Source organism: Cryptotermes secundus, unplaced genomic scaffold, assembly GCF_002891405.2.
Source record: "Cryptotermes secundus unplaced genomic scaffold, Csec_1.0 scaffold273, whole genome shotgun sequence".
NCBI lineage: Eukaryota > Metazoa > Arthropoda > Insecta > Blattodea > Kalotermitidae > Cryptotermes > Cryptotermes secundus.
The window spans coordinates 128,188-153,813 of record NW_019744109.1 but is presented as its reverse complement, the minus strand read 5'-3'; the positions used below and the strand labels follow the sequence as shown (position 1 = coordinate 153,813).

The window sequence follows — 25,626 nt, the reverse complement described above, 5'->3', positions numbered from 1 at the left end:
TAATCCAGTCAAGTCCTCTGATTTTTATGGAACCTGAAGGTTATTGGCGCCTTCAAAACAGGTTGAGCATGGACACCTTCGTGCTCCATAAAAGGAGATTTTCTTGGCTCTATAAGCGACTATCAGCTTCTTAAGAATGGCGGGACGTCCTGTAACGAGTTATGACTGTTTTCGCTTGACTCTCGCCAGGGGCGTCTGATATGACGTGTGGACTCCGGTAGAACGGCAGACTTTGATTCCGGCAAATGGAATGCTGTGTACAAACACGATCAAACGGGTGTATCGTAAAACGCATGCGTTTTGCATTAGCCTCAGCTATTTGTTGTTAACCTTTTGACTGTCAGCATCCATGAAATTACACCCTGTGTCAGCTACTGCTGACAACCCACGTAACAACTGAATGCACCGTCTCGCATTATTCATTCAATCAACTCTGTGTGGTGTCTGCTCTTATTAATCTTACCTCTAAATGACACCTGATGCAATGATGCAACGCAAAGGGCTCTTCTTTGTAAATGGAACATTGTAAAATTTCTCGGGCGAATACCAGTAGACGTATACATTATTGAATTCCTGCCTGTTGTTCTAAATTATAAGAGTACGCGGTAGCGTAGTTGGTTGAGGCACTATGGTACAAGCCGGAAGGTCGCGGGTTCGATTCCCGATGAGGTGAATTTTTTTCAATTTGACTAATCCTTCCAGCCGCGTTATGCCCCTGGGGTTGATTCAGCCTCTAACAGAAATTAGTACCAGGAATCTTCCTGGAGGGTAAAGGGCGGCTGGCCCCAAAGGCTGACAACCTTACCGCCATCTGTGAGCCGACTATCTACGTAGAAGATGTGGGAGCCTCAACATCTCACAACCCTATGGGCCTTCATGGCCTGTTACACGGATAACTTAACTTTTTATTTTCTGTAATTTTTAGTCCCTGAATTTAATTAGGCTGAAGATGGCATTGATAATTACATATCAGCTTATACTTATTAAAATTTCGTTGGAGGATATATGATGACGTAAAAGGTAAAAGTATCGATCTGCACCTGGTACCTGAAGACAGCGGTAGATGCCGTGAAGAACACCAAGTATGCATTTCGCATGCATGAAACAGCCATTATTGAAGTGAGTCACGTTTGATAACGTTCTAATTATTTCGGTTCACCGTGCGCTGTGTGGGAGGAGTAAGGTGGAGTCCTGTGAGGTAAATTGGAAGTGATGGATGCTGAGGAAGAGACCGAGGCGAGCAACAGTAATAACGCAACTTCTGAGAAGATTGCCCTCAACAGCATTTCGGTTCCTTTAGGCGTTGCTTTGGAATGAAAATACATTTAGCGTGTCAGTTTTAGTCACTACAGTGAACGGTTTTAATGTTTTATCTTCCTCAGTACAGTTTTTAGCCTTCACAAGTTGCTTGTCGCACTCCCCTGGCATTGCCAGAAATTACTTGAGTCAAATGTCGAACTGAGACCAATAATTCAGACAAATCTAAGTAAAAGAATTTGGGCTGAACTCACAAAGCCCGATTTCCTATACACGCGCTTTCAGTTACAAATGCTATGAAGAAAGTGTTTATAATAATAAATATTAATATTTCCGGAATCCATTATCCGTAATAACAAGAGGCTCCAATGGCATGTTACGGCACTCCTACGTCACAAGTTCATGTGTCTGCCATATTGTTTTACTGATAATACGAAATTAAAAATTACGCGCTTGGTTAATGACCTTCAGTGGGAATACACTCATGCCATATTTCGTGAAAGTTTATTAATTGGTTTAAAAATTTAAACGGGATACAAACACCTACAAACAGAATGGTTATCAGCTTAATTTTCTTCCTCGAGGAAGGAATGAAGATCAGCTGAGCGACTGTTAGCTTCTCAGAAAGGATCTGCATCATTGAATTAGTGTAGTTGGTTCCGGTGATTTGTCTTCCAACAAACACAAAGTGGCCTGCTTCATTAAACACTTCTTAATTACGAACTTATTCCGTTTCTCCTATACCTTACGGTGTCGAGGTTGTTTTTTTTTTCATTTTGGTCATTTTACAGACGGTAGGGCTCTTTGGGCGAGTGATCAACTTGTCACAAGGCGTCTACCTAAACACAGGACAACAAAAACAGAATGAACACACAAAACAAACATCCATACCTTTGTGGGATTCGAACCCACGATCCCGGCTTCCTAGCGAATGAAGACAGTAGATGCCTTAGGCCGCTCGGCTACCGGGACCGGCACTAAACACTTAGAGGAATCGAATTGAATGTTCATATGAAGTCAGCTCCGATAGTTTTGAAATTCAAGCAAAATAGACTGGACCTGCTGTTGTGCCATATGGCAAAATGAAGAACCTTTGAAGTTTAACTGTACAGAGTGTTTGAAGCACACCTGTCCGATGTTTGAATTCTGTTGTTTATTGAAGTTATGTTCATAGCGCATGGGGATGAACAGGTTATTTATAGTAGGAGATCAGTAATGTAAAATTGCCATTTCCATATCACGTACATAACAGAAAGCACATAGAGAACATGTAGGATTTGAGGTTCTCACAGCGGTGGTTGTGAAGTGTTCTGTCTTCTGAGACATAACGCCGTGTAGTCCGTTGGAAGTCAATGGAACACGTCACCTTCATCTTCAGGGCCGAACAAGAAACCAGCTCTGTTTACCACCTGCTTTCATGCTGGTCTTATTCTTCAAACCTACACATGGAGGCGACATGTTCCTCCGAAACGTCCTCTGGATTTCAAGAGACTACACGGGGTTGTATCCCAGAATGTAGAACTGTTCATGTACTCGTAGAATATATTATGGACCTACCATCGGTCGGTGAAATGTACACGTATTATATGTGAAAATTCGGGGATTTCCATTTCTGATACAGATGGGTCAGGAGTCTGGTTCATGTCTCAGATTTCAAAAGACTACGAGCTAAATTAGGACCCGGGATAGCTTAGTCGGTATAGCGACTATCTACGGGTTTCACGAATGAGGGCTCGGAGTTCGAGTCCCGGTAGGATCAAAATTTTCTCTTCTCCACGTCGTCCAGACCGGCTTTGGGGCCCACCCAGCTTCCTATCCAGTGGGTGCCGGGGACTTTCCCAGACGGTAAAGCGGCCGGGCCGTGAAGCTGACCACTCACCACCAAGTAGTACCGGGGTCAAGAAAATGTGGATCTATACATCCCGGGGTCAAGAAAATGTGGATCTATACATCCAGTCTCCCATACGCCTTCGTGACATAGTGCTTAATTAATTAAGGACAGGGACAACTTTACGAAGCTAAATTTGGTGACAACCTTGGTATTTCTGTTTGTTTCTACAGCAGTTTTTTTTTTCTTGGCACTACAGCCCCAGTGGGCCTAGGCCTACCTCCATGAACTTCTCCGTTCACTTCAGTTTTTCTAGATCTTACACATTCGGTAGGCCCCCTTGGGCGGGTGATCAGCTCGTTGCTAGGCCTCTACCTGTACACAAACACAGAAAAAGGCACACAAACACCCATGCCCGGAGTTGGATTCGAACTCACAATCCCGGCTTCCGAGCGAGCGAAGACAGTTCTACAGCAAATACTGTAATGTAATTTGATGTAAAAATATCCCATCTGTATAGATCACAGAAGGATAAATTACGTTTCGGCGTAATTGTGCTAGAAAATTCGGCACACGCCTATTGATACTTGCGGCTAATACTTTACATAGCCTCGCGGGAGCACATTATTGCGTACCACAATAGACCTGCTGTTTAACAACGGATGCGTATACAGTTTTTCCCTGCGGATGGATACCATGTTATTCTTCTGTCGTGTAATGTTTGAACGGAAGGCAGTGATGGGGGAGGATGTTTATAGTTTTCATGTTTGCGGTGTGTTGTGCCTCGAAACAAAAACATACCGAGCCCAGAAATACAGAATCACGCACATTTTATATCCCTCCCCCAACAAGCAAAGTATTCCCCTGTTTAAGGGTTCTGTTTCCATGAAATTCTGTTTTCATTGTGGTAAATTACAGGTTGTTGTTCAGGTGGGGTTGGAGGGAAGTTGTCATGTTGCTCTAATGTAGGGAAATGACTTGCGTAAATTGAAGTTGGTGCAGTATTGGTGTATTCCGACTTAAATTGTGGTTTATGCTGCACGCTTTGTATATGTTGTAACAGATGTTGGTGTACCACAAATCATAATGCAACCACTGAAGGAGTAAACAAGCTGTGGGAGTCATTCACATAGGCGTATAAATTCAGTCACTCACTCACTCGTGGAGCTGATCCCATGTTGAGAAGCCGCCAATTGTGCAGATACTCAAGAACTTCCTAGTATTTTATGGGATCCGAAGATTCATTACCGTGTTCACAAGAGCCCTCCACTGGTCCCTGTCCTGAACCAGATCAATCCACTCCATCCCATTCCATCCTATCTCCCAAGGATTCATTTTAATATTGGTCTTAGTGGTCACTTTACTTCTGGCTTTCCCACCAATATCCTATATGCATTCCTCTTCTCCCCATTCGCGCTAATAATGTTTCATGGAGAGTAAAAACCAAGAAGCGTCTCGTCACACGGTATTCTTCATTTTCTTATTACTTCCTCGCTTTTAAGTATTCTCATAAACACCCTGTTTTTAAACGCCCTCAATCGTTAACCTGTCTTTAGAACTAGAAACGAACTTTTACGGTTTGTTTTACGTGTTATATGTTGAATTCTTTGTCACAGGTTGTTCTTAATGCAATAAGACATTTTTGTGGTCACCCTGTGTTGTGTATCAGAGTCATAAGTGTCACGGCAATGATGGAGCGTCTGCGATAGTAGATCTAGCGTCGGATCTCTGGACTCCTGACGTGAAAATGAAGGAGTGCATAACAGCTCGTAAAAGCAGGTAATGGGTAGGGTCGTTTAAAGCACCGGAGAAGCTCGTAATAGACTGGGTAGTGGGAGACATTTCAGAGGATTAATCTCAGTTGGTGATTAGCACAGGAGTCAAGGAAGCGTCTTCTGATAGGGCAAGTTTGACGAGTTAAAATAACTGAATAATAAAGGGTCTTAAATTATTTTATGTTGCTGTACTTGCCGCGTACTATTTGCTGAGTTTTTGCTTGGCTTATTTTTCGATCCTGAAGATGGAGACAGTGTACTCCTCCGAAACGTCGCTGGAATTCTACCGGACCACACAGCGTTACATCCCAGAGGATAATATTCTTTATACTCTTCTAATTGATGAAATGATGTTCTGCCATGAATTTATACAATAATTGGTATATTTTGCTATCATTCAGTTCAGAACCTTTTGTCTTCTCGTCTCACTCACTCACTCACTCGCTCATGGAGCTGAGCCCTTCTTGAGAAGCCCCCAATTCTGCAGCTACTCAAGAACTTCCCAGCATTTTATGGAACCCGAAGGTAAGGTTCATTACCGTGTTCACAAGAGCCTTCCATTAGTCCCTATCAGCCAGATGAATCAAATCCATAGTATCACATCCTATCTCTCTTAAGATCCATTTTAATATTGTCTACCCACCTACGTCTTGGCCTTCCCAGCGGTTTCTTTCCTTCTGGCTTTCCCATCAATATCCTATATGCATTTCTCTTCTCCCCCATTCGTGCTACATGCCCTGCCCACCTCATCCTCCTGACTTGATCATTCTCATCAACAGTCACATATTGAATTTAAAATTAGGTATATATTACTCGTAGTCGCCGAATTTTATTGGACAGTTCCTACGAAGAAGGTTATATATTTCCCGAAATATATCACCGTCCCTTATTATGTTATAGTATTACGCACACTGCATGATTAGGGTTCTTATTTCACATCGAAGTTGGCATCCCTGCGGGAAAATAAAATGAACTCCAGTGCCCATAACGATGGCGGGACTTCCGGTAATGGACGATTACATCCACGGTTCTTATGAAATGATATGTGAATCAAAGATTTGCCTCTGAGCTGCAAAGGCACGCGGTTTCGAACAGCGTGTTCAGCCACGGGTAGATAAGCCTGGAATTCGGATTGTATAGGCCTGACTCTGCTGGTTTCCAAAGCGGCAGTTCGATTCGCTTGTGTTTTGGATGCCCGCTGTGACATGAGAGCCAACCAAGCAGAAACTCTATGATAACACAGTACACTCAATTGCTATCGTTCCATTCTGTGTATGTTGGGGTGGCAGAATGCCGAAATTCTACTGCCGCGGATTACCATAGGGATGACCAACCCTTGAGGTAATTGTGGCGGTATGTATTTAAATGTTGACAGTAAGTAGATACAATCAAATATGCTGATGAGGGACATTTAAGTAACGTTGTAAAGGCCATGCTGTGCAGAGTTCGAAGTCATCTCTGAAGATGGTTTTAGGAGCTAAGAGTATAGGAAATTTGGCGCTCAGGCAAGGTGACGCGTGTGATGCGGTGAGTTGCTTAGGACTCTACATATAAAATAAACAGTAACTGGGAGCACGCCGTAGTGTAGTTGGTTGAGGCACTATTCTACAAGCCGGAAGGTCGCGGGATCGAATCCCAATGAGATGGATTTTTTTTTTCAATTGACCTAATCCTTCCAGCCGCACTATGGCCCTGGGGTCGACTCAGCCTCTAACAGAAATGACTACCAGGAATATTCCTGAGGGTAAAGGGCGACCGCCGTGTAAGGCTGACAACCTTACCGCCATCTGTGAGACGATCGTCTAGAAAATGTGGGAGCCTCTATGGCTTACGACCATATGGGCCTCCACGGCTTGTTACAGGGATAGCTTAACCTTTTTACCTTTTATCTCTACGCTTTTGTGTCACACATCTGTGCTTCTGTTTTGTCCGTTTTTTTTCTAAATCTTTTAAAAAATGATTGTTTATATCTATTGAGCTTGTTATTTTTGTACTGACGTAATATTAAAAGCCCCTGTGCATGTATAGGATATAGGTAAAGTGTTAATCAATTGGCCGGTCTAATGTTCTGAATTAACTTCTTGTATTTCTTTCCTTGAATGTGCTCTGAGTGGAAGTTCAGTTGCCTCTCTGCTTTTAATTAAGCTGTACGAGTTGACGTAATGGATTGGGGACTAGCTCTCCTCGTTCTTAACCTTGACCCTTTAGATGGAGTAGGGTGGTCAGTTACGTTGTCTTTACCCCTGAGTAAGACCCTTCTTTGGCACTTTGATGTGCCCCTAGGTCCCACAGGCGTTCTGGACGCGGCGACGAAGCAAAGTGTGCTTTGTCCCTACCTTATACTTGAATGCAGTTTGTAACGATTCAAGCTAATATTAGGCGTTAGGCAGAAGTTATGCAGGTAAAGCTGTCCCTCTGCTTAAGTAATTAAGCACTACACCTTGAAGACGTATGGGGGAGTGGCTGTATAGATCCATGCTTTCTTGACCTCGGCACTAGTTGGAGCTGAGTGGTCAACTTAGTCCCCCTGCCTCTTTACCTCCGGAGAAAGAGCCCCCGGTACCCATTGGATAGGAGACTGGGTGGACCCAGAGTCGGTGTGGACGACGTGGAAAATAGAAAATTCTTGATCCTACCAGAACTCGAACTCCGACCTCTCAGTCGTCCAGCCAGTAGCCATTCGCTATACCGACTGAGCTATCCCGGCTCCCGAATTTATGTATGTTTACTTAGTTACTTATGGAGCTGAGCCTTTCTTGAGGAGAAGCGAAATCTGCAACTACTCAAGGATATCCCAGCATTTTATGGAACCCTAAGGTTCATTACCGTGTTCGCAAGAGCCCTCCACTGGTCCCTATGCTGAGCCAGATCAATCCAATCCATACCATCCCATCCTATATCTCTAAGATCCATTTTAATATTGTCCACCCACCTACGCCTTGGTTTTCCCAGTGGTCTTTTCCTTTCTGGCTTTCCCACCAATACCCTATATGCATTCATCATCTCCCCGATTCGTGCTACATTCTCTGCCCACCTCATCCTCCTTGACTTGATCATATTAATTATAGAAATTCATTTTTTAGCGGTGAAATCTGGGGAACTGCAATGGTCATTTTGTGGATTTGAGAACTTCGGCTATACCAACTGACGCATTTAAAGAAAAGGTAAAAATACACTTTCTGGCACTAAAAAGGTGAGGTATTTTTCTGTGTGAGGAATCATCAGAAGATAATGAACATGTGTATACGCGTACTGCTGTATGTCATACACAATGCAGACCTATACGAGTTTTCATTCAAATCGACAGAACTGTTAATTTGTTCCTTTTTTTAATTACGTAACTTTCTGTCGCGTAACGCAGCCCTATGTTGTCTCATTTGCATTGACACCCCGGTTAAATCGAACTCATATCAACACAGAAGCTTCCGTTTCTTCTTCCTGTGGTAACGCTACTGCCCACTTCGTTGATCAATTAATGCTATGTAGTCCTCACTTGTGAGCCGGGATGGCTCAGTCGGTATAGCGACTGCCTACGGGCTGGACAACCGAGGGGTCAGAGTTCGAGTCCCGGTAGGGTCAAGAATTTTCTCTTCTCCGTATCGTCCAGATCGGCTCTGGGGCCCACCCAGCCTCCTGTCCAATGGGTACCAGGGGCTCTTTCTCAGGAAGTCAAGCGGCCAGGGCGTGAAGCTGACCACTCACCTCCAGCTAGTGCCGAGGTCAAGAAAATATGGATCTATACATCCACTCACCCATACGCCTTCATGGTCTAATGCTTAATTTCTTAAGCACAGGGACAACTTTACATTTGTGTAATCTTCACATTAGTGTTCGCCGATTCATCTGTCTTTGTATTATCTGTTATCTCATGCCTTCTGTATAGTCTCAGCCTTCCTCGCCATTTCTCTTTCCTTCGTTCTTTCGTTTTGCTACATAAACAAGAGAATATATACCTCCTGCATTTTCGGTAGTCGTTTTATAATAAATTGACTTTTCAAGCGTCCAGGCCGACTCTGGGGCCCACCCAGCCTCCCATACAATGGTAACTTGGGGCTCTTTCTCCGGGGGTAAATCTGCAAGGGGTTTAAGCCGCCCAGTTACCTCTATCTACTGCCGAGGTCAAGAATGTTGGAACTTTAGTTGTACCTCCACTCCCCTAGACGTCTTCAGTGCGTGGTGCTTAATTATTTCAGCATAGGAACAACTTTACCTTGAAGCGTGTCGGCAATTAAAACAATAAAATTTGTACGCCCCTGAATTTGCGATGTAGGTATGAAAGAGAGAGAGAGAGAGAGAGACGCGATGAGAAATGTGCAAATCGCAGCGGCGAGATTGAATCTTGGAGCATTATCACGTGAAGCTGCATTATCTCTCTAATGCTCCCTTTTTGTTTCGGATGTCCTCTTAATTTCAGAGCCTGTCACTACGTCTTCTTGCTCCGGTGCTAAGTCCATGGAGATGAGCCCTACTTGAGAAGCCGCCAGTTGTGCAGCTACTCGAGAATTTCCCAACATTCTACAGAACCCGAAGGTTCATTACTGTATTCACAAGTGCCCTCCACCGCTCTCTATCCTGAGCCAGATCAATCCAGTCCATACCACCTCAACCTATCTGAGATTCTGTACTGCTCATATATTTTATGTTTTTGTTTCATAATTGTTATAACTAATATGTTAATATAACTAATATGTATGTTGGTATGTAGATGTAACTGAATACCACAGCGACTGACCGCAGTTGGGTCTAGAACAGAACGCTTCTTGAGAAAAGCTCAGCTGGTCAAGTAATACTGTACATTTCATGGAACCGGAAACTCCATCACCGCCTTCACAAGAGCCTCTCTTTGTACCATATCCTGAGGCAGTTGAATACGGTCCAAGTCTTCACCCTACATTTATTTAACACCCACTTTAATATTATCCTCTCGTTTGTGCTTAGGGGAGGACCCAAGATAGCTCAGCCTGTGTAGCAACTAGGATGCGGGCTGGACGACCGAGGAGTCTGTGTTCGATTTACGGAAGGGGAAAGTGATTTCTCTTCCCCAAAGCATCGAGACCGACTGTGGGCTTCCCAGCCTCCTGTACAATGGGTAACCATGGCAGTTTCCCAGGGGTAAATCCGCCGGAGCGTGAAGGTATCCGGTCACCTATTAGAATCGTGATTAAGAATATTGGAGCTACACATCAATTCCCCCATACATCCTCATGGCTTGGTGCTTAATTAATTACTCGAGGGTTAGCTCAGTCAGGATAGTGACGGAATACGTGCTGGATAATCGGGGTTCAATTCCTGGCAGAGACTAAAGGTCTTTCTGTTGTTTTGCAACGTCCGGACAGTCTGTAGGACCCACCGAGCCTCTTCTCAAATCGGTACGGGACACTTCCCCGGGGTGAAGTTAGTGGGGCTTGGTGCTGACCACGCACCTCTATCTAGTGTAGAAGTCAAGAATGATGGAACTATACCTCCACTCTCCCTTACGTCTTCATGATATGGTGCTTAATTAATTAAACACAAGGTAAATTTTACCTTTGTCTTGCCTAAGCTATCTCCTAGGCGATCACAGTAGCCGCGCGGTCTAAGGCATGACCATCTTCGCCCTCTCGAACATTGGGATCGTGGGTTCGAATGCCACTTGAGGCATGGATGTCTGTGTGCGTTCATTCTGTGTTTGTATTGTTCTGTGTGTAGGTAGCGACCTTGCCTCGCACTGATCCCACGTCAAAGGAGTCCTACTGACTGTATATATGATTAAGAAACTGAAGAAGCGACCAAGGTCTAACAAAAGGACTGCAGGGTCAGAGAGAGATAGATAGAAAGATAGATAGATAGATGGATGGATGGTTGGATAGATAGACAGATAGAAATCTCTTACCTCCAAATTAAACTATTAAATATGCACTTGTTCTCTTACCCATGCGTGCTACATGCCCTGATTTGATGAAGAGCTCTCTTATAGATCCTGTTCGTGTGGTTAGCCTGAGACCGTAGCACGGTTGTGGCGATGCTGTGCGTAGTCTTCTCGTTGCCGTTCTTTCATTACTAATTGCAGGATATGTGCTTTAGCTTTCCGCTCAGTTTTTCGAGTTTAATGAGGAGCAATCGTCAGAGGTCGTGTAACCGTGAGGTATCGATATATCGATACACTACTGCGTCGATTGTGTGCTCTGTGTGCAGCAAGAGAAACTGACGAGTGGGGAAGCAAGCCTGCCGATTATCCTGTTCAGTCCAAATTGAGAACCATTCGTGATGACGGGTCCGGCATTGCAGTCTCTCTCTCTGCTCCTGATTACGAACCGAAATAGAATCAGGCGGCACACAGTACAGTCTCATCTAGACAAAAAATGGGTTTTTCTTTTCCTGTTCCTCGTTTTTCTATCTAAACACAAAACCTAACCGTTTTTTTTTCTGGCTTGTATTCGATAAGGTCGAATCGGATTGGAACATCGACTGCCTTGAGGATATTCATGGTTCCTATAGGTCACTGTTTCCCAAATGGGGTTCGGTGACGTGAACATAAGGATTCCGAAAGAAAATTTAATTGTATTACAAGAAAAAATGACAATTTAAATATCATATCTCTTGATTTCAAATAATTTTCATTTCTGCGCTCTGTTTTAGATTAGAAATAACCACTTTCTAAGGAAGACTTTAATATATTTAAAGTTTGCTTTTTGCCTCAGAGGAAGATGCTCTTGGAAAACATGCGACTCATCAGCTGATAGCATTGGTCACCGCATACTTATGCGAAATCGTATTTTTTAATTACGCAACAACAAAATTCAAAATGTTGAAACAGACTGAGCGCAGTGGCAGATCTGAGAATTCACCTTTCTAATACAAATTCAAACACGAAAAAAAAGAAGCAAAATTTCGCTTTAAAATTTGAAAATATGTAGTGTATAAGATTTTAAGTTTCATTTTTATATAGGCTACATGTAATATGATTTATGTCTATAAGTATATTGACTTAAGTACTATATTGATCACATATTCTTGTTTAATATTTTTTATTATTGTCTCTACTTCTTTGTGATCTATTTCTTTACCCTCATATGTAAGAATTTTATTATGGGTTCCGTAAAAAGTATTTGTAGAACCAAAGGGTTCCATGGCCAAAATAAGCTCGGAAACGCAACTGGAAACAAGTCATGGGATACTGCCTTAAATTACGCTACTACCTCCTCCTTCCGCACCCTTTTCAGTTCCATATTCACTGCAATTCATCCACCCACACGTTAACAGGCTGAGTTACTTACAGCGCCATTAAATAAACATGCACATATTCCTATAGTCAATGTGTAAACGCATTAGACGCAATAAGAGTAAAGTTATCCCTTTGCTTAACTAATTAAGCACTACGCCATGAAGGCGTATGGGGGAGTGGATGTATAGATCCACGTTTTGTTGACCTAGGCACTAGTTAGACGTGAGCGTTCAGCTTCACACCCCGGCCACTTTAGCCCCCGGTACCCATTGGATAGGAGGCTGGGTGGACCCCAGATGCGGTCTGGACCACGTAGAGAAGAGAAAAATCTTGCACTACCGGGACTCGAAACCCGACCCCTCGGTCGTCCAGCCCGTAGCCAGTCGCTATACCGACTGAGCTATCCCGACTCCCCAATAGACGCAGTAGTGTGGGCTTATTCTGGAGGCTCCTGGTTAGAATTTTGATTGAGAGTCACTGTCTTCAGTGATTTTCGTCGTGTTTCTCAGTTTTTGCTGGAAATTGCAGAGATACTATATACGTTCCTTCCAGTATCTTCATTAGACTCCTGTCCTGTATGCACCTGATAATATGAACCACGGAAGGAAAGAACCCCCCCCCCCTTTTCTCTAAGAAGTACGTCATGTATTCCCAGCACTGTCTTATTATAACGTCCCTGAATTTCGCATCCCTTTATTATATGTTAATTTACACATTTTTCCTTTAGTTCCCGATCTCCTTTGGCCCGTGAAGTCAGTGTAGATTGAGTTATGTTCTCATGACGTCAGACCCTTTGTGTGCGCTGGCTGGCTGCTGAGCTATATTGATGTCTCTGCTCTGGTTCTTTTCAGATCACGTGCGTGAATTTACCTGTGGCAAGTTGTATTACCGAACCTTCTATTTGGACGAAAAGAGGGATGCCCTTTATGTTGGAGCTATGTAAGTACATTCCTTAGAAGTTTGCCTCAAATTACAGTATGAAATATGATAGTCGATTTGGACAGCCTGTGTGGATTTTCTGGTAGAAAAGATATCGCTTTAGAATCACATATCTGGCTGTACAGTATCATAAAGCAGAAAACCACAATATTAAGACTATTGTCTACTTCTTTATCATTTCTCTTAATTTGTTTACTTTTAACTTCCGATGCTGTGGCGTTACTTATGCGTTGACTTCGGTTCTATCATTGCAGAATGGAAACCACGGGAAATCCTAATTTTTGGCAGTATGACCCGATTGTAATTAAATACTGAGTAGAATCATAGAGTCCGGTCTATAAAACCGAAATTAACGGCCGTGGGTATTCGTTGCGCTCACCATGCAATACCCTCTCCGCTAAAGTTGGCACTAACTTCGCCGACAAGCGGCGGTCGCTCGGTCGGTATAGTTCGCTTGCGGACTAAAACCACGGAGTTTGTTTTTGTTTGTAGAATTATAGAGGGGAGGAATAAGGAAGCTGGTTTCTTTGTTCTTAAAGTGGAGCGAAGTATGAGTGGTAGTCTCCATATAAACTTCTATTAACTAACATTTTTACATTGGTAGAGATGCTAATGTAGTTTTCACAAATGGCACATGTTTCAGAAAAGTAACAAGAGGAAGATGTTCCCTTTGTGTATATCAATATTAAGACACGCTTTATAATGTCCCTCTGCGATCCATCTTTCCTTGCGGTCTGTATAGTGTTTTAGACATTTCTACGGGTGTGCACCCGGTACTGCATTAGAAATTCAGATATCCTAGTGTAAGAGCATGTGGCCCATAACCAGACGAGCTCTGCAGTATGTGGCTGCTACTCAAGTGGAGTCAGTCCGTGGTACAGCCGCATCTCCACAAATGATTCTGCATTTTCGTGTATATTCAAATGGATAGTCTGTACTTGTGTGATGGCAGTTCCAGAAGACATCTCATTTTGAATTCATTTTATAGTTTATATACCTTCAACGTCCATCGTCGATTTTAACGGGGGAAGTTGGTGCCATATCTTTACAATTTTACCATCATCATCATTTTCAAAATAACCCTTTTTGGGCCATAGCCCTCCTTGGAAGATTCTGACAGATTTTTTATTTATTCTGGCTCTCAGCTCTATGGATTCCGCAGCGTTTTTTTTTGTAGGAGCCTTGCGTCCAAACCCCCAACCTTGAGGATCAGGTCTCTGTTTTTATGTCCCCCAATGTCAAGATGGTCCAGTTATACCTCCACGGAGCAGGTTTCCTGTTCTTCGCCTTCTACGACTTGCAGGGTTAAGGTGGGGTTATAGTAACCCGCCTCCACATGGGATCTTCACAGTTTCACTTGTGCCAAATTTAGGCGTATTTTTATAAGCGATATAATTATTAAACTTGTCACGTATACTGTATAGTTGAAGTTTTCTGTATCTGGTTATTTTTAACAGCGATTTGCATATAAAACATTTTTAATATTTATATCTAAAAGATATTGTTTTAAAATTGTAGAATTGAATTAGTCTTCATGTAACAGATCTCTAATACCTGCATGTATAGTCCTGTATGGATCGAAAACTGAACCCGGGGATTCGAATCCCGCTGACAGCACGGGTTCATACCTGCCTTTTCCTGTGATTTGCTTCCTTGTATAGTGAATTCCTTGCGATGGCACGAAAAGCGCCCAGAAATGTCATTACCTGAGCATTAACTCGGAACTGATAGACTGTGATAGCTGAAGAAGAGGAAACCAGTGAGTGAGCAGAGGCCTTGAATTGAGTAGCCTCCTGCAGGCGTCACGGCGCTCGCGCCTTGGGACGCAGTATGATTATCATAAGGATGTCGTCTTCTCATCTTTATGCCGCGTGCATTAGCAGCTCTCACTCCGCATTACCGCGCTATGAGGAGAAATGAGTGAGTTAAAGAACCACTCCGAACAGTGGAGCAGCTTGCTAATGCTCCTGTAATTGGAAAGAGCTGTATTCCGAGGTCACGTGTAAGGAAAAAGGGTTTCAGTGATTAAGTTATTTAACGGAGCTGTTTGAACTCCAGGAGTAGATCACGTACGTTATTGTCCTCAGTATTCACCAAGAGAGAGATAGAGAGAAGAAACAGAAGGACCTCAGGTTATCCGGTACCCGGGCCGGGATTCGACCCCAGTATTGTCGTGAACCATTTTTAGATTAAATGGATGCTCCTGAAGTTCTCGCCATTTCAGTTAACTTCATGTTTCTTTCATTGGATTTTACTTCCAAACGTGTGAATGAATTGGCGCCGGATATATTCCTGACATGCAATCTCGAGGAGTGGTGTAGTTTTGTGATCACTGTGCTGGACGCTTCCATCAGACGAACTGCCATAGAAACTGCTACAACACTGGAACACAAATAAGAGTTTAAAATAGGTAGTCTGAAGCCTAATCTAAACATGTATCTATATTACAAAGCGACGAAAGGGTACGGGGTCAGGAAAGCTAATGGTTCATTTTAAANTACACTGTGCTGTGTCTGTAATTAGTGTTGTAGCTGATGACTCAGCACATAAATAATAAAGAATTGTATTATTATTATTTATTTTAACTGTAAATGGGGTTTTACCCGGTGGCAGTGGTACTACAATAAGACACAACGCACAAATAACACACATCACACAGAATAACATACCCCACTCAAACAAAACACAGCACACAAAACTACACAAACAACAAAGATCACACTGCACACAAATCATCCAACGTAAATACAATTACAACTACAATTACATAAATTAATATTAATAAAAATAGACATACTTCACTATGCAGAATTAGCAGTAATGGAATACGCAATGCCATGATCTGATGCACTCACATTTCATCATGACCTTCCTTTCATTCCACTTCACTACACTCACGTACCCTTCACATCTTCACCACAATTCACTTCACTTCACTTTCACTTCACATATATTGCGAAAAGCAACGAAATCCCTTAAAAATAGAATTTATGGCCGAGGTTATAAAGTTTTCACTAGAACATGGTTTTCTTTAGTCCCATTAGAAGCAATCATGGGTAGGTACTACTCTTTTGCGAGCATTAAGCTGTAGTGGTCAGTTCAGGGTATTGCAAAGCCAGTGGGAACTCTCATGAGAAACAGCCCTATTACAGAGTGTGGCGACCCTGCCTTATGCGAGCTCCAGGTCCCACTGGCCCAGTGGGTAGCGCCTGGCAAGGGCTCCTTTCCAGGGTTACTTAGTGGGTAGGACATGTTAGCCACCGTAGGTAACCTGAAAAAAAAAACTCTGGATACAAATTCACAGTCCTCCAAGGTAGGCGGGTTTTGCAACAGGCCGGTAACCTGGCCAAGTAAAAAAGAGTTACTCGTCTTCAAACACTGAATTGCTGGATTGACGCAGGAAGACCTAGAAGAAGATGGCTACATGGCTAAATGATTGAGGACTAGACGGGCTAACAAGTTCAACTCTTGCAGAGGACGATTTCTCACGATCCTTTGAAGCTTTGTGGCTGCCTGCTCTGGTACCCAGACGCACGTGTCACAGTGTCTGTTGTCTGAGTACGATATTTCGGACGTTGGCTGTTCTCTCGTTTGACTGTAAATGAGTCTGTGGATACAATGACAACCGATCACAGTGGCCGTGCGGTCTAAGGCATGAACCGTCTTCTCTTGCTCGAACACTGGGACCGTGGGTTCGAATCTCACTCGAGGCATATCTGTGCGGGTATTTTCTATATGTAAGGTGGCGGTTTTGAGACGGGGTGATCCTTCGTCCAAGGAGTCCTACCGCCTCTATAGACTAAGAAATTGAACAAAACGGTCCACAAGGGCCGTAGAGCCATATGCAGGTAGATAGGTACAATGACAATTAGTCGCCTGAAGTCAAGAACAGGGACGGCTCCCAGTACATCTTATCAGACATACTTGACACAATCAGTAATGTCCAACCTCTCATTCCTATAATACAACTTTCTTCGGTGTGCAATGGTGTAGATTAGATTCTCATGGATGAATGTGGGTTCCGGTAGCGGGCTGTTGTAAAAGCTGGTTATTAACTCGTCGGAGGCTTTATTTGTTTAATGTGTGCAGGTGTGGACTGGAACAATTTGGTCCGGGATAGGGACCCTGGCAGGTCCTCACGATCGTGGCATTGAACCTGTGGATTCCTTAAAACTTACTAGTGCGACTGTTGGCTTCTCAGTAAGGGCTCTAGCCCACGAGATTGGTTTAAAAATTATTTCCTGCTGTCTTTCCAAAGGTCTTCCTAATACCATCTTCAGCGTTTTCATTTATTTTTCATAATTTTTTAATGATCGAGTGATAGGAGTTCAAGTCCCGGTAGGGTTAAGAATTTTCTCTTCCCCACGTCGTCCAGACTGGCTCTGGGGTCCACCCAACCTCCTATCCAATGGGTACTGGGGGCTGTTTCCCCTGGGGTAAAACGGCCGGGGCATGAAGCTGATCACTCACCTTCAACCAGTTCCGAGGTCAAGAAAAGTGGGTCTATACATTCACTCCCCCATACGTCTTCATGGCCTAGTGCTTAATTAATTGAGCACAGGGACACAAAAGAACACAAAATTCACAATTTGTCCTTACTTAACTTCGAACACGGTCCCCACTTATTAGTCCCTTTAAGGGAACTGTCGGACGTTAATCTCCAGTGAGACGGGGTACGGCATATATTGAAGTCAGGTGATTGGTAAGGCTCTTAATTGTTATTTCTTGCTTTACATTTCTCGTACCGTAGACTAGTGGTTGCGTCATTCTGTACGGTGTTATGGTCCTGTGTCGGTGGGGGTAGCAAATGTATAATGAGGGGGGCAGACCTCGGTTAACAGATTTATTTTAATTCCGCGAGGGGGATATAAAATGAATGACAATGGTGGCGGTACCTGCAGGGGTTTGCGACAAAAGTGCCACGTGGTGGTGGTGTTCGGCCCCTCCGGGACAGATAAACCCATCCGTGCTGTAATGCTGAAATATGGTCAGCACACCAGGCGTGGGGATTAGCAGAGGGCTTGTTTTAAAAACCAAAAAAATAAAGCCAATCCGCAAATTTTACGTTGAACGGAGTAAATATTGTTCACCCCACCCCCTTTTTGACCCTTGTCCCTGTTTAAAGGAACAATAGTGCATTCATTACCCCTCTGCTTTTACAAGACTATTAAGATGGGCGAACGTTTTGCCTGGCTGAGTGATCGGAATTTTATTCTGCATAAGGGAAAATTTAACGTGTTTATGAAAACGCCATCCTTTATGTCTATATATATGTTTGTAGTTTCGAGTAATTAAAACTGATATTAGAGTCAATTTTACCGACCACACAACATATTTTTATTATTATTACACTACATGTTTCGACCTCAAAAGGTCATCCTCAGGTGTACAGCTGTATAATTACACGCAATGACATTCGTCTTTTCACTTATTCGATCCTGTATCTTATTCAGGCCCACGCTCAATAATATATCAAGCTCCTCTCACAAAACACAAGTTAAAATATTATTCTAAATGTCAAAATTTAAAATTTAAAATTTGCATATCGAATTTCAATTCAGATCACTAGTTATGCTTTCACTTTCACTTGTTATTCAGTCACTACCTACTTACGCTCATCACTGCGTCAAGTTCACTTTAACTAGTTTTAATTATATTATTGGTTAAAAAGTTCACGAATTAAAGTTAAATTTTATTATATTGATTGCACTTTTCACTTTTTGGAGGTCTCGCTGTTTTTCTGCGTCCTCTGATGTTGCTGGATCTGTTACGATCCTTGTCGTTGTGGCTACTGATCAGTCTGACGGGTTCCTCTCCGGTAACCAGTACCTTACGCGGATCTGTCAATATCTTCAGCCTCATCACGCACTGATTAAGCCTCGGCACGCGGGACAAGTGATTTATGTGTAGAGAAGGGGGAGCCGGGCTGTTTGAGGCGGTGGTAAAATTCGATTTCTATCTAGATCTGAAGTAGGTTCGTCTTGATGTGACGATACAAAATTGAATTAGATTTTCGTTTTACCTGAAGCATCTCACGATCCGGGCGGGCGAGGAACACCTGCTGTTTAGTTGATATTCTTGTCATCGCTCGCTGGTCGCCACGCGCTCCTTAAAGGGAAATGATAGACTGTCTTTTTAGGAGATACACTAGGTGGTCACTAAGTTTGTGCACGATATTTATATTACAGTTATATATAAGTAACTCAGGCTTCAGTTTAGACCTATTCGTATATGAGAGTAGGAAGTTACGATGTAATACAGTCCACCTGTTTTCTCCCATTAATAACTTTATCAGAAGCGGTAGGTTCCCAACTCGGCATGCATGTCATGCTTTTCCAACTTCTGTCTTAGATCCCCCTTATAAGGAGAACTGCGCTAAGTCTAGCTTTCAGACTTTCATCCACAGCTGCGCAAGCCGTACGGAGTCATATTCACCGATCGGAGTCTTATTCTCTGTACGGAGTCAGTTCGCCCTTTTTTACGTTCCCTTGCTGTAGGATGTGATTCAGCTACGTTTCTTCCGTAACACGCCGCTGAGAGTGAATCAGAGTTCCATAGTTGGGATGAAAGGTTTATAATTTCCTTTAGTAATGTATTCCATTTTGAGATAACCATTTATCTGCTTGGTAAACGCAACGGTTATTAGCCATTACCCATTGCGCTTGAAGGGAATCTGAAACCGGTTATCATATTTACTTATTTTTAACCTCATACTTTTATAAACTAGTTTAGTGTTTACAAAAACGTTGATTTAGATTTTAGTGATCAGAATTATCAAGTCAAGGGGGTGCGATGAAAAAGGCACGTAGCACTCATTGGGGAGACGAGTAATGCATTTAGGATTTTGCTAGTAAAGCCAGAAGACAAAAGACTAATAGGGATGTATGGACTGGATTAATCTGGCTCAGGATACGTAAGAGTTCAAGAGGGTTCAGAGCATTTACGAGATACGAGTAAGTAAGCAGTTGGCAGGAGTACAGCAAGCAAGGAATAAGCTTGAGGAGTGCTGAAGAGTACAAGAAGTGAGACTATGAAGACTTAACTTACGATTTGAAGACTTTATGTGTGTGCTGTAGTGCGGTGATATTGGGAGTGTGTGATTTAGTTAGACTTTTATAGTTTCTATGTCATAAATCCTTGACTAGTTGAGATAGAATAACATGGAGTGCTTTGTGGTGTGAACGTCAGTAACANCCAAAGCCCAGAAGACTGCTTTCTTCATAGTCACCGCCGTGAAAGCCTCAAATCTTACGTCAGTAACAATGTTACAGTTATTTGTAGTTATTTGTACGACCTGTAACTATCCAGTAAAACCAATTACCAATCTGAACCCTGTCTTTAGTCACTTATACACGTGACAATATGTCACAGCTGGCAGCCATATTGGAATGCTGTAATGGTTAGGTTGAGCGTGATCTTATATTCTCTGGCGGTAATACGTGTATTGCTATAGAGGTATGTGATAACGTTACATTTTTGCATGCCTTGAAAATTGTAAACCTACTTGTTGCTCACATTTTATTAATTTCTATTCCATTTCTGAAACTATTATCTTCACACTGTCAAAATACTTCATGTTTCTCGTCTCCAGATCTGGGACATTTTGAAATGAAACGCGACTATTGTGAATAGCGGATTATTATTATTATTATTATTATTATTATTATTATTATTATTATTATATGGGTTTATTTATTGTTTTGTTTGTCTTTTGGAGTGTATCCATTTAATCCATCACATGTTCCACTTTCTAATACTCATTTCCAGCGAGTAAACGTTCTTTCTGCTTCTATGTTCAAAGTTCATTGGCATTTTTAGTAACTTGTTTTGGATAGCCGCGCCATAGCTCAACCGGTTAGTCGCTGAGTTCCCACCGCGGCGGCCCGGGTTCGATACCTGGTCTGGTCAAGTGGGATTTGTGGTGGACAAAGTGGCGCTGGGGCAGGTTTTCTCCGAGTACTTCAGTTTCCCCTGCCAATCTTCAGTCCACCAGTTGCTCCACAATCACCCTCACCTATCATCTGGGGCTGGTACAATAGACCAGAAGTGGCCGCAGCACAAGGGACTTAGTTCCACCCCACTAGCAATAAAAACAACTTAGTTTGGAACTACTGTTAGGCCTAACTGAAATACAAATTCTGTGCAGATGTGAAAACAAATGAATTCTTACTTTTGTACTGTGCCGTACGTCCAAGTTTTGACAAAGGAAAGGAGAAAAGAAACATGTGAAGGAAGTGGTAGATTACGAAAAAAAAAATGAAACAGGAAGAAAGGAACATTTCTACGTGGATAGAAAACATAGGCGATAAGAACAGCGGGAGTAAGAAAATACGAGCCCAAAGGAAATGTAACGTGAGAAGAGAGAAGGAAAGACGAAGAAATGCTAGTAAAACAAAAAGGTACACGAAGAGACGCTGATGAGGGAGAAAAGGCGTCGGGGAGAGACTGGAGATAGTCAAGGGAAATATCACTCGTGTAAACTAATGTAAGGGGAAAGAAGTTAGTGAGAGAGCTCTGTGCAAACAGTTGCTTCTTTTGCATTTGGAATTTTAAATAGAGAGGAACATTATGGGTCTCCCCAGAGGGAATATAAATGCATAATGCTTACAGTTTGATGTCATTTTCCTGGTTAAAATTATAAAGATTTGAATCAGTTAATGTGATTATCTCGATGATAAGGGGTAGCCTTCTCTAATGAGCCCCAGAGACTGGGAGTTTCTTTCCTTCCAGCAGAAAACGGAGACCGAGTCAGATTCTGAAATACCATAAGAATTTTTATCCGTACAGTGGACAACTTTCAAAGAAAATTCTACCATGAACATGTCAGTACCAATTCAAACTGTATACTGGTACAGTAGTATATACAGAAGTGTATTCCTAAGATCGGAAGCCAGGATAGCTCAGTCGGTGTAGCGACTGGCTACGAGCTGGACGACGAAGGTCCCGGTATGGTCAAGAATTCTCTCTTCTCCACGTCGTCCAGACTGGCTCTGAGGTCTACCCACCCCCCTAACCAATGGGTACATTGGGCTCTTTCCCCAGGGGTAAACCGGCTGGGGCTTGAAACTGACACCACCAGCTAGTGCCGAAATCAAGAAAATGTGGATCTATACATCTACTCCCCCATACGCCTTCATTAGTTAAGCACAGGGACAACTTTACCTTTTTTATGCCTAAGATCACCGGAAGCTGATGGTATTTCAAATTCGCGACTAATTTGAATTGAACGTTTCTGAGCGGGAATCAGCTCGGGAGTGAGCTGGCGACGTATTCATATAAAGAAGGGAATCATTTTATACGTATGCTCTTAATAATAACCATGTTCTCCTCAGTAAGGTCGGATCGATTTTAATATATTGTAACGTGTTTGCGTTACCGAAGACGCCGTAGAGATGGTTAATTGGTTTATTTAACAATCTACAAATAACGGCTACAATTACTTATCTCACAGTTGCGGGGTTTCACACTTTATAACCCTAAGCGCATTAATCTGTTAACACTGTTGCGGGGTTTCACGACTTATAACCCTATGCGCAAATCAGTTCACTCTGTCTTCAGTAGTAACACGTTGACAGTAGGGGAGCTTTGTATCACTGTATCACACGCTCCCAATTACACAATCGCACACACGTCCGGATCTTCTTACCGCGACGGCTGCTATACTCCAACTGTAGTCGGCTGGCTGTTACTTTATAACTCGGAATGTCTTCGGCGGTAGCCACACTGGAACTCGAACTNGTCCCGCGTCACCGCGGAGGGGAGTGGCGGGGCGGGCTTCGTTACCGTGCGGAGGAGGGGGAGGGGAGCGCTGACTCACCCGCCGCGTCACTGCTGGTGGGGGGTGGTTCTCCTTAGCGCAACATGTCACAATATGATTACTTGTCTCTGTTCACTACCAGTGTTCAACAAAGTGGGAAGCTTTCCATGTATACTTTCATGCCACTCTCAAGACAAGGCTAGCTTTGCCTTTGGAGTATATCTTTCTGAAAAGAAACCCTCCAACATATTCAGAGCAATGAATATAAAATTAGTGATCGGATGTAATTTCAGTTCTTGACGCCTACCCAGTCTGCTATACACTGGCTATCGGGGCATTTTACCCGGGGGTAAAGGGGAAGGGCCAGGGCCAGGGACGAGAAATTGACCACACACTGTCATGTAGTGTCGAGGCCAAGAATGGTGGAACTGTACCTCGTCTCCCGCTTACGTATCCATGGCAGGTATTTATTGAATTAAGCAGAGAGAGAACTTTATCTTGTAAGGCGTGTTTTCAGTGACTGAAGAATCCCGAGAGAGCAGGAATTCATAAGTCAGAGATAGATAACTGTGAAACTCGGAAGTGAAACAACCCGAAGCTTAGTTTTTACATTCAGTACTAAAAATGATATTCCATATTTTTCGGAGACCTATACATTGCCAGTTTCAGCACCTTCAACCAGATGGAAAAAGACACTTTGGATGACTTAGGCATAGATAGAAAATCGGGATGATAATGGATATTAAAGTAATAGGGTGGGGGAGCCATTTACTGGATTCAGCATAGGGACAGGTGGCGGGCTCTTGTGAGGGCTTCAATAAACCTTAGGGTTGCGTGGAAGACTAAACATTTCCTGATTAACTGAGCGCTTATGTTGTCAGGACAAACACTGCTACTTGGTCTAAAAGTTTATGACATTGGTATATTAATACAGTTGTTATGTTTCTGGACATTATCCATCGTCCTGCTTTTATTAAAAGGGTTTCGGAGACTGGATTCTGTCTCCGTCTTCAGGTGGAACCTACTCAGTTGGGCCCAATCGATAGAGCTAGTCCCTGTCTCCAAACATCAACACGAGATAGGATACATAAATCAAGCACAACATAAAACCATCTGCGAGAGTTATTGCAAACATTAAAATCATTAAAGAAACTCCACACACATGGGGCCTAGCACCTAAGTCCATGCACTATTTCACGGCTATCATTGTTAAAATCAGATTACTATCAGAATGGAGTCATTGCTGAAAAATACAAATTTTCTGTGTGGTACCATCATGAAAACAATTTTCACATATAATCTACACGGGACGGAGCTGTAGTTTTCTGATTTCTGCTGTGATTATGAAAGTCCAGATATGAGAGACGTCCTAGATGGGGTGACTGATCGGATAATGTACCTTAGATGTGGACGGATTCCTTAATATTTTCCTAGTGTGGAATTTGCCCACTTGTCTCTGGTAGATCATCTGATCAGTCAACCCAGCTTGGACATCTCTCCCGTTTCCATAGCATGAGGCAGAAAACTACAGCTCTGTCCGGTGTAAATTATTTGTGGAAATTATGTTTTTATGGAATTAAATAAATAATTTTCCTGGGGAGTAAAGCGCGGCCGGCGCGTAAGGCTGACAACCTTACCGCCGTCTTTGAGCCGATTGTCTAGATAATGTGGGACCCTCAACGTCTCACATCCCTATGGGCCTTCACGGCCTGTTACAGTGATAGCTTTACTTTTTACTTTTACTTTTACCATAGAGAAAATTTTTCTCTTTAGTAATGATTTCTATTCTGATAGTACTCTGATTTTAACGATTTCCGTGAAACAGTGCATGGACATATGTGCTAGGCCCCATGTGTGTGGAGATTCTATAATGATTTTAATGTTTGCCTTAACTCTCGCAAATGGTTTTATGTTGTGTTTGATTTATGTATCCTATCTTGTGTTGATGTTCGGAGATAGGGACTAGCTCTATCGATTTCGCCCAATTGAGTAGGTTCCACCCGGAGACAGACAGAATCCAGGCTCCGAAATGTCATGTCTTAAATGGAAACAGGATGAATGATATCCAGAAACATAAAAATTGCAATGGCTTCTTGGAATTACTGAACTAAGGGAGCCGGGATAGCTCAGTCGGTGTAGCGACTTGAATACGTGCTGGACGACCGAGCGGTCGGGATTCTAGGGACAGAACCGGCCCTGAGGCTCACCCAGCCTCACATACACTAGGTACTCGGGGTGTTTCTCCGGGGAAAGCGGCAGAAGCGTGGAGCTGACCACTCATCCCCATGGAGTGGCTAGATTTGGAATAGTGGAGGTATACCCCCGTTCCCCCACATGTTTTCATGGCGTGGTACTTAATTACGCCCAGGGATAACTTTATTTTTCAGCCCATTATATCCTAAGTGCCATTTTTAAAAATTCAAATTGTAATCCGTATTCAGGTGTCCGTGGACAAAGAATTGACTTTGTATTGTAACTTTCTTCAGAAGTACACATCCAGCATTACAACGCACGCAGCCAAAAAAAGAACACATCACAAGACACAGTATACACAAAATATAGGAAGAACGACTCCCATAGTGGAAGAATGATATAATACGCCAGTTTGAAATACGACGTATAAGATGATAAATCTTAACAAATTTTAATATATATAAATTTTATTATAGTACATGAAGAATATACATTTTAAATCATTTTATAAACGACACATGATGGCGAGCAGTGCAATAGTTTAACGCAAATAACACACCTGAGGATGGCACAATGATGCCGAAACATGTAGTGAAGTGACAAGTGAGATTGTGTGCGCTAGAAGACGGTCAGTACATACACGTACATATCATGGACGAGAATCAGTGCAACA

At 42.8% G+C, this 25,626-nt stretch overlaps 1 protein-coding gene across 1 annotated transcript in view; it reads left to right on the top strand.

Moving 5' to 3' along the window:
• The window catches only part of LOC111874433 (semaphorin-2A-like), a gene marked incomplete at its 3' end in the record, with an annotated part of 403,691 nt that overhangs the window by 287,670 nt on the left and 90,395 nt on the right, over positions 1–25,626 (top strand). Inside the window, exon 2 of the mRNA XM_023869943.2 lies at positions 12,916–13,003. Coding sequence (XP_023725711.1) covers positions 12,916–13,003 — 88 coding nt within the window. The remainder of the gene's footprint in view (positions 1–12,915; positions 13,004–25,626) is intronic.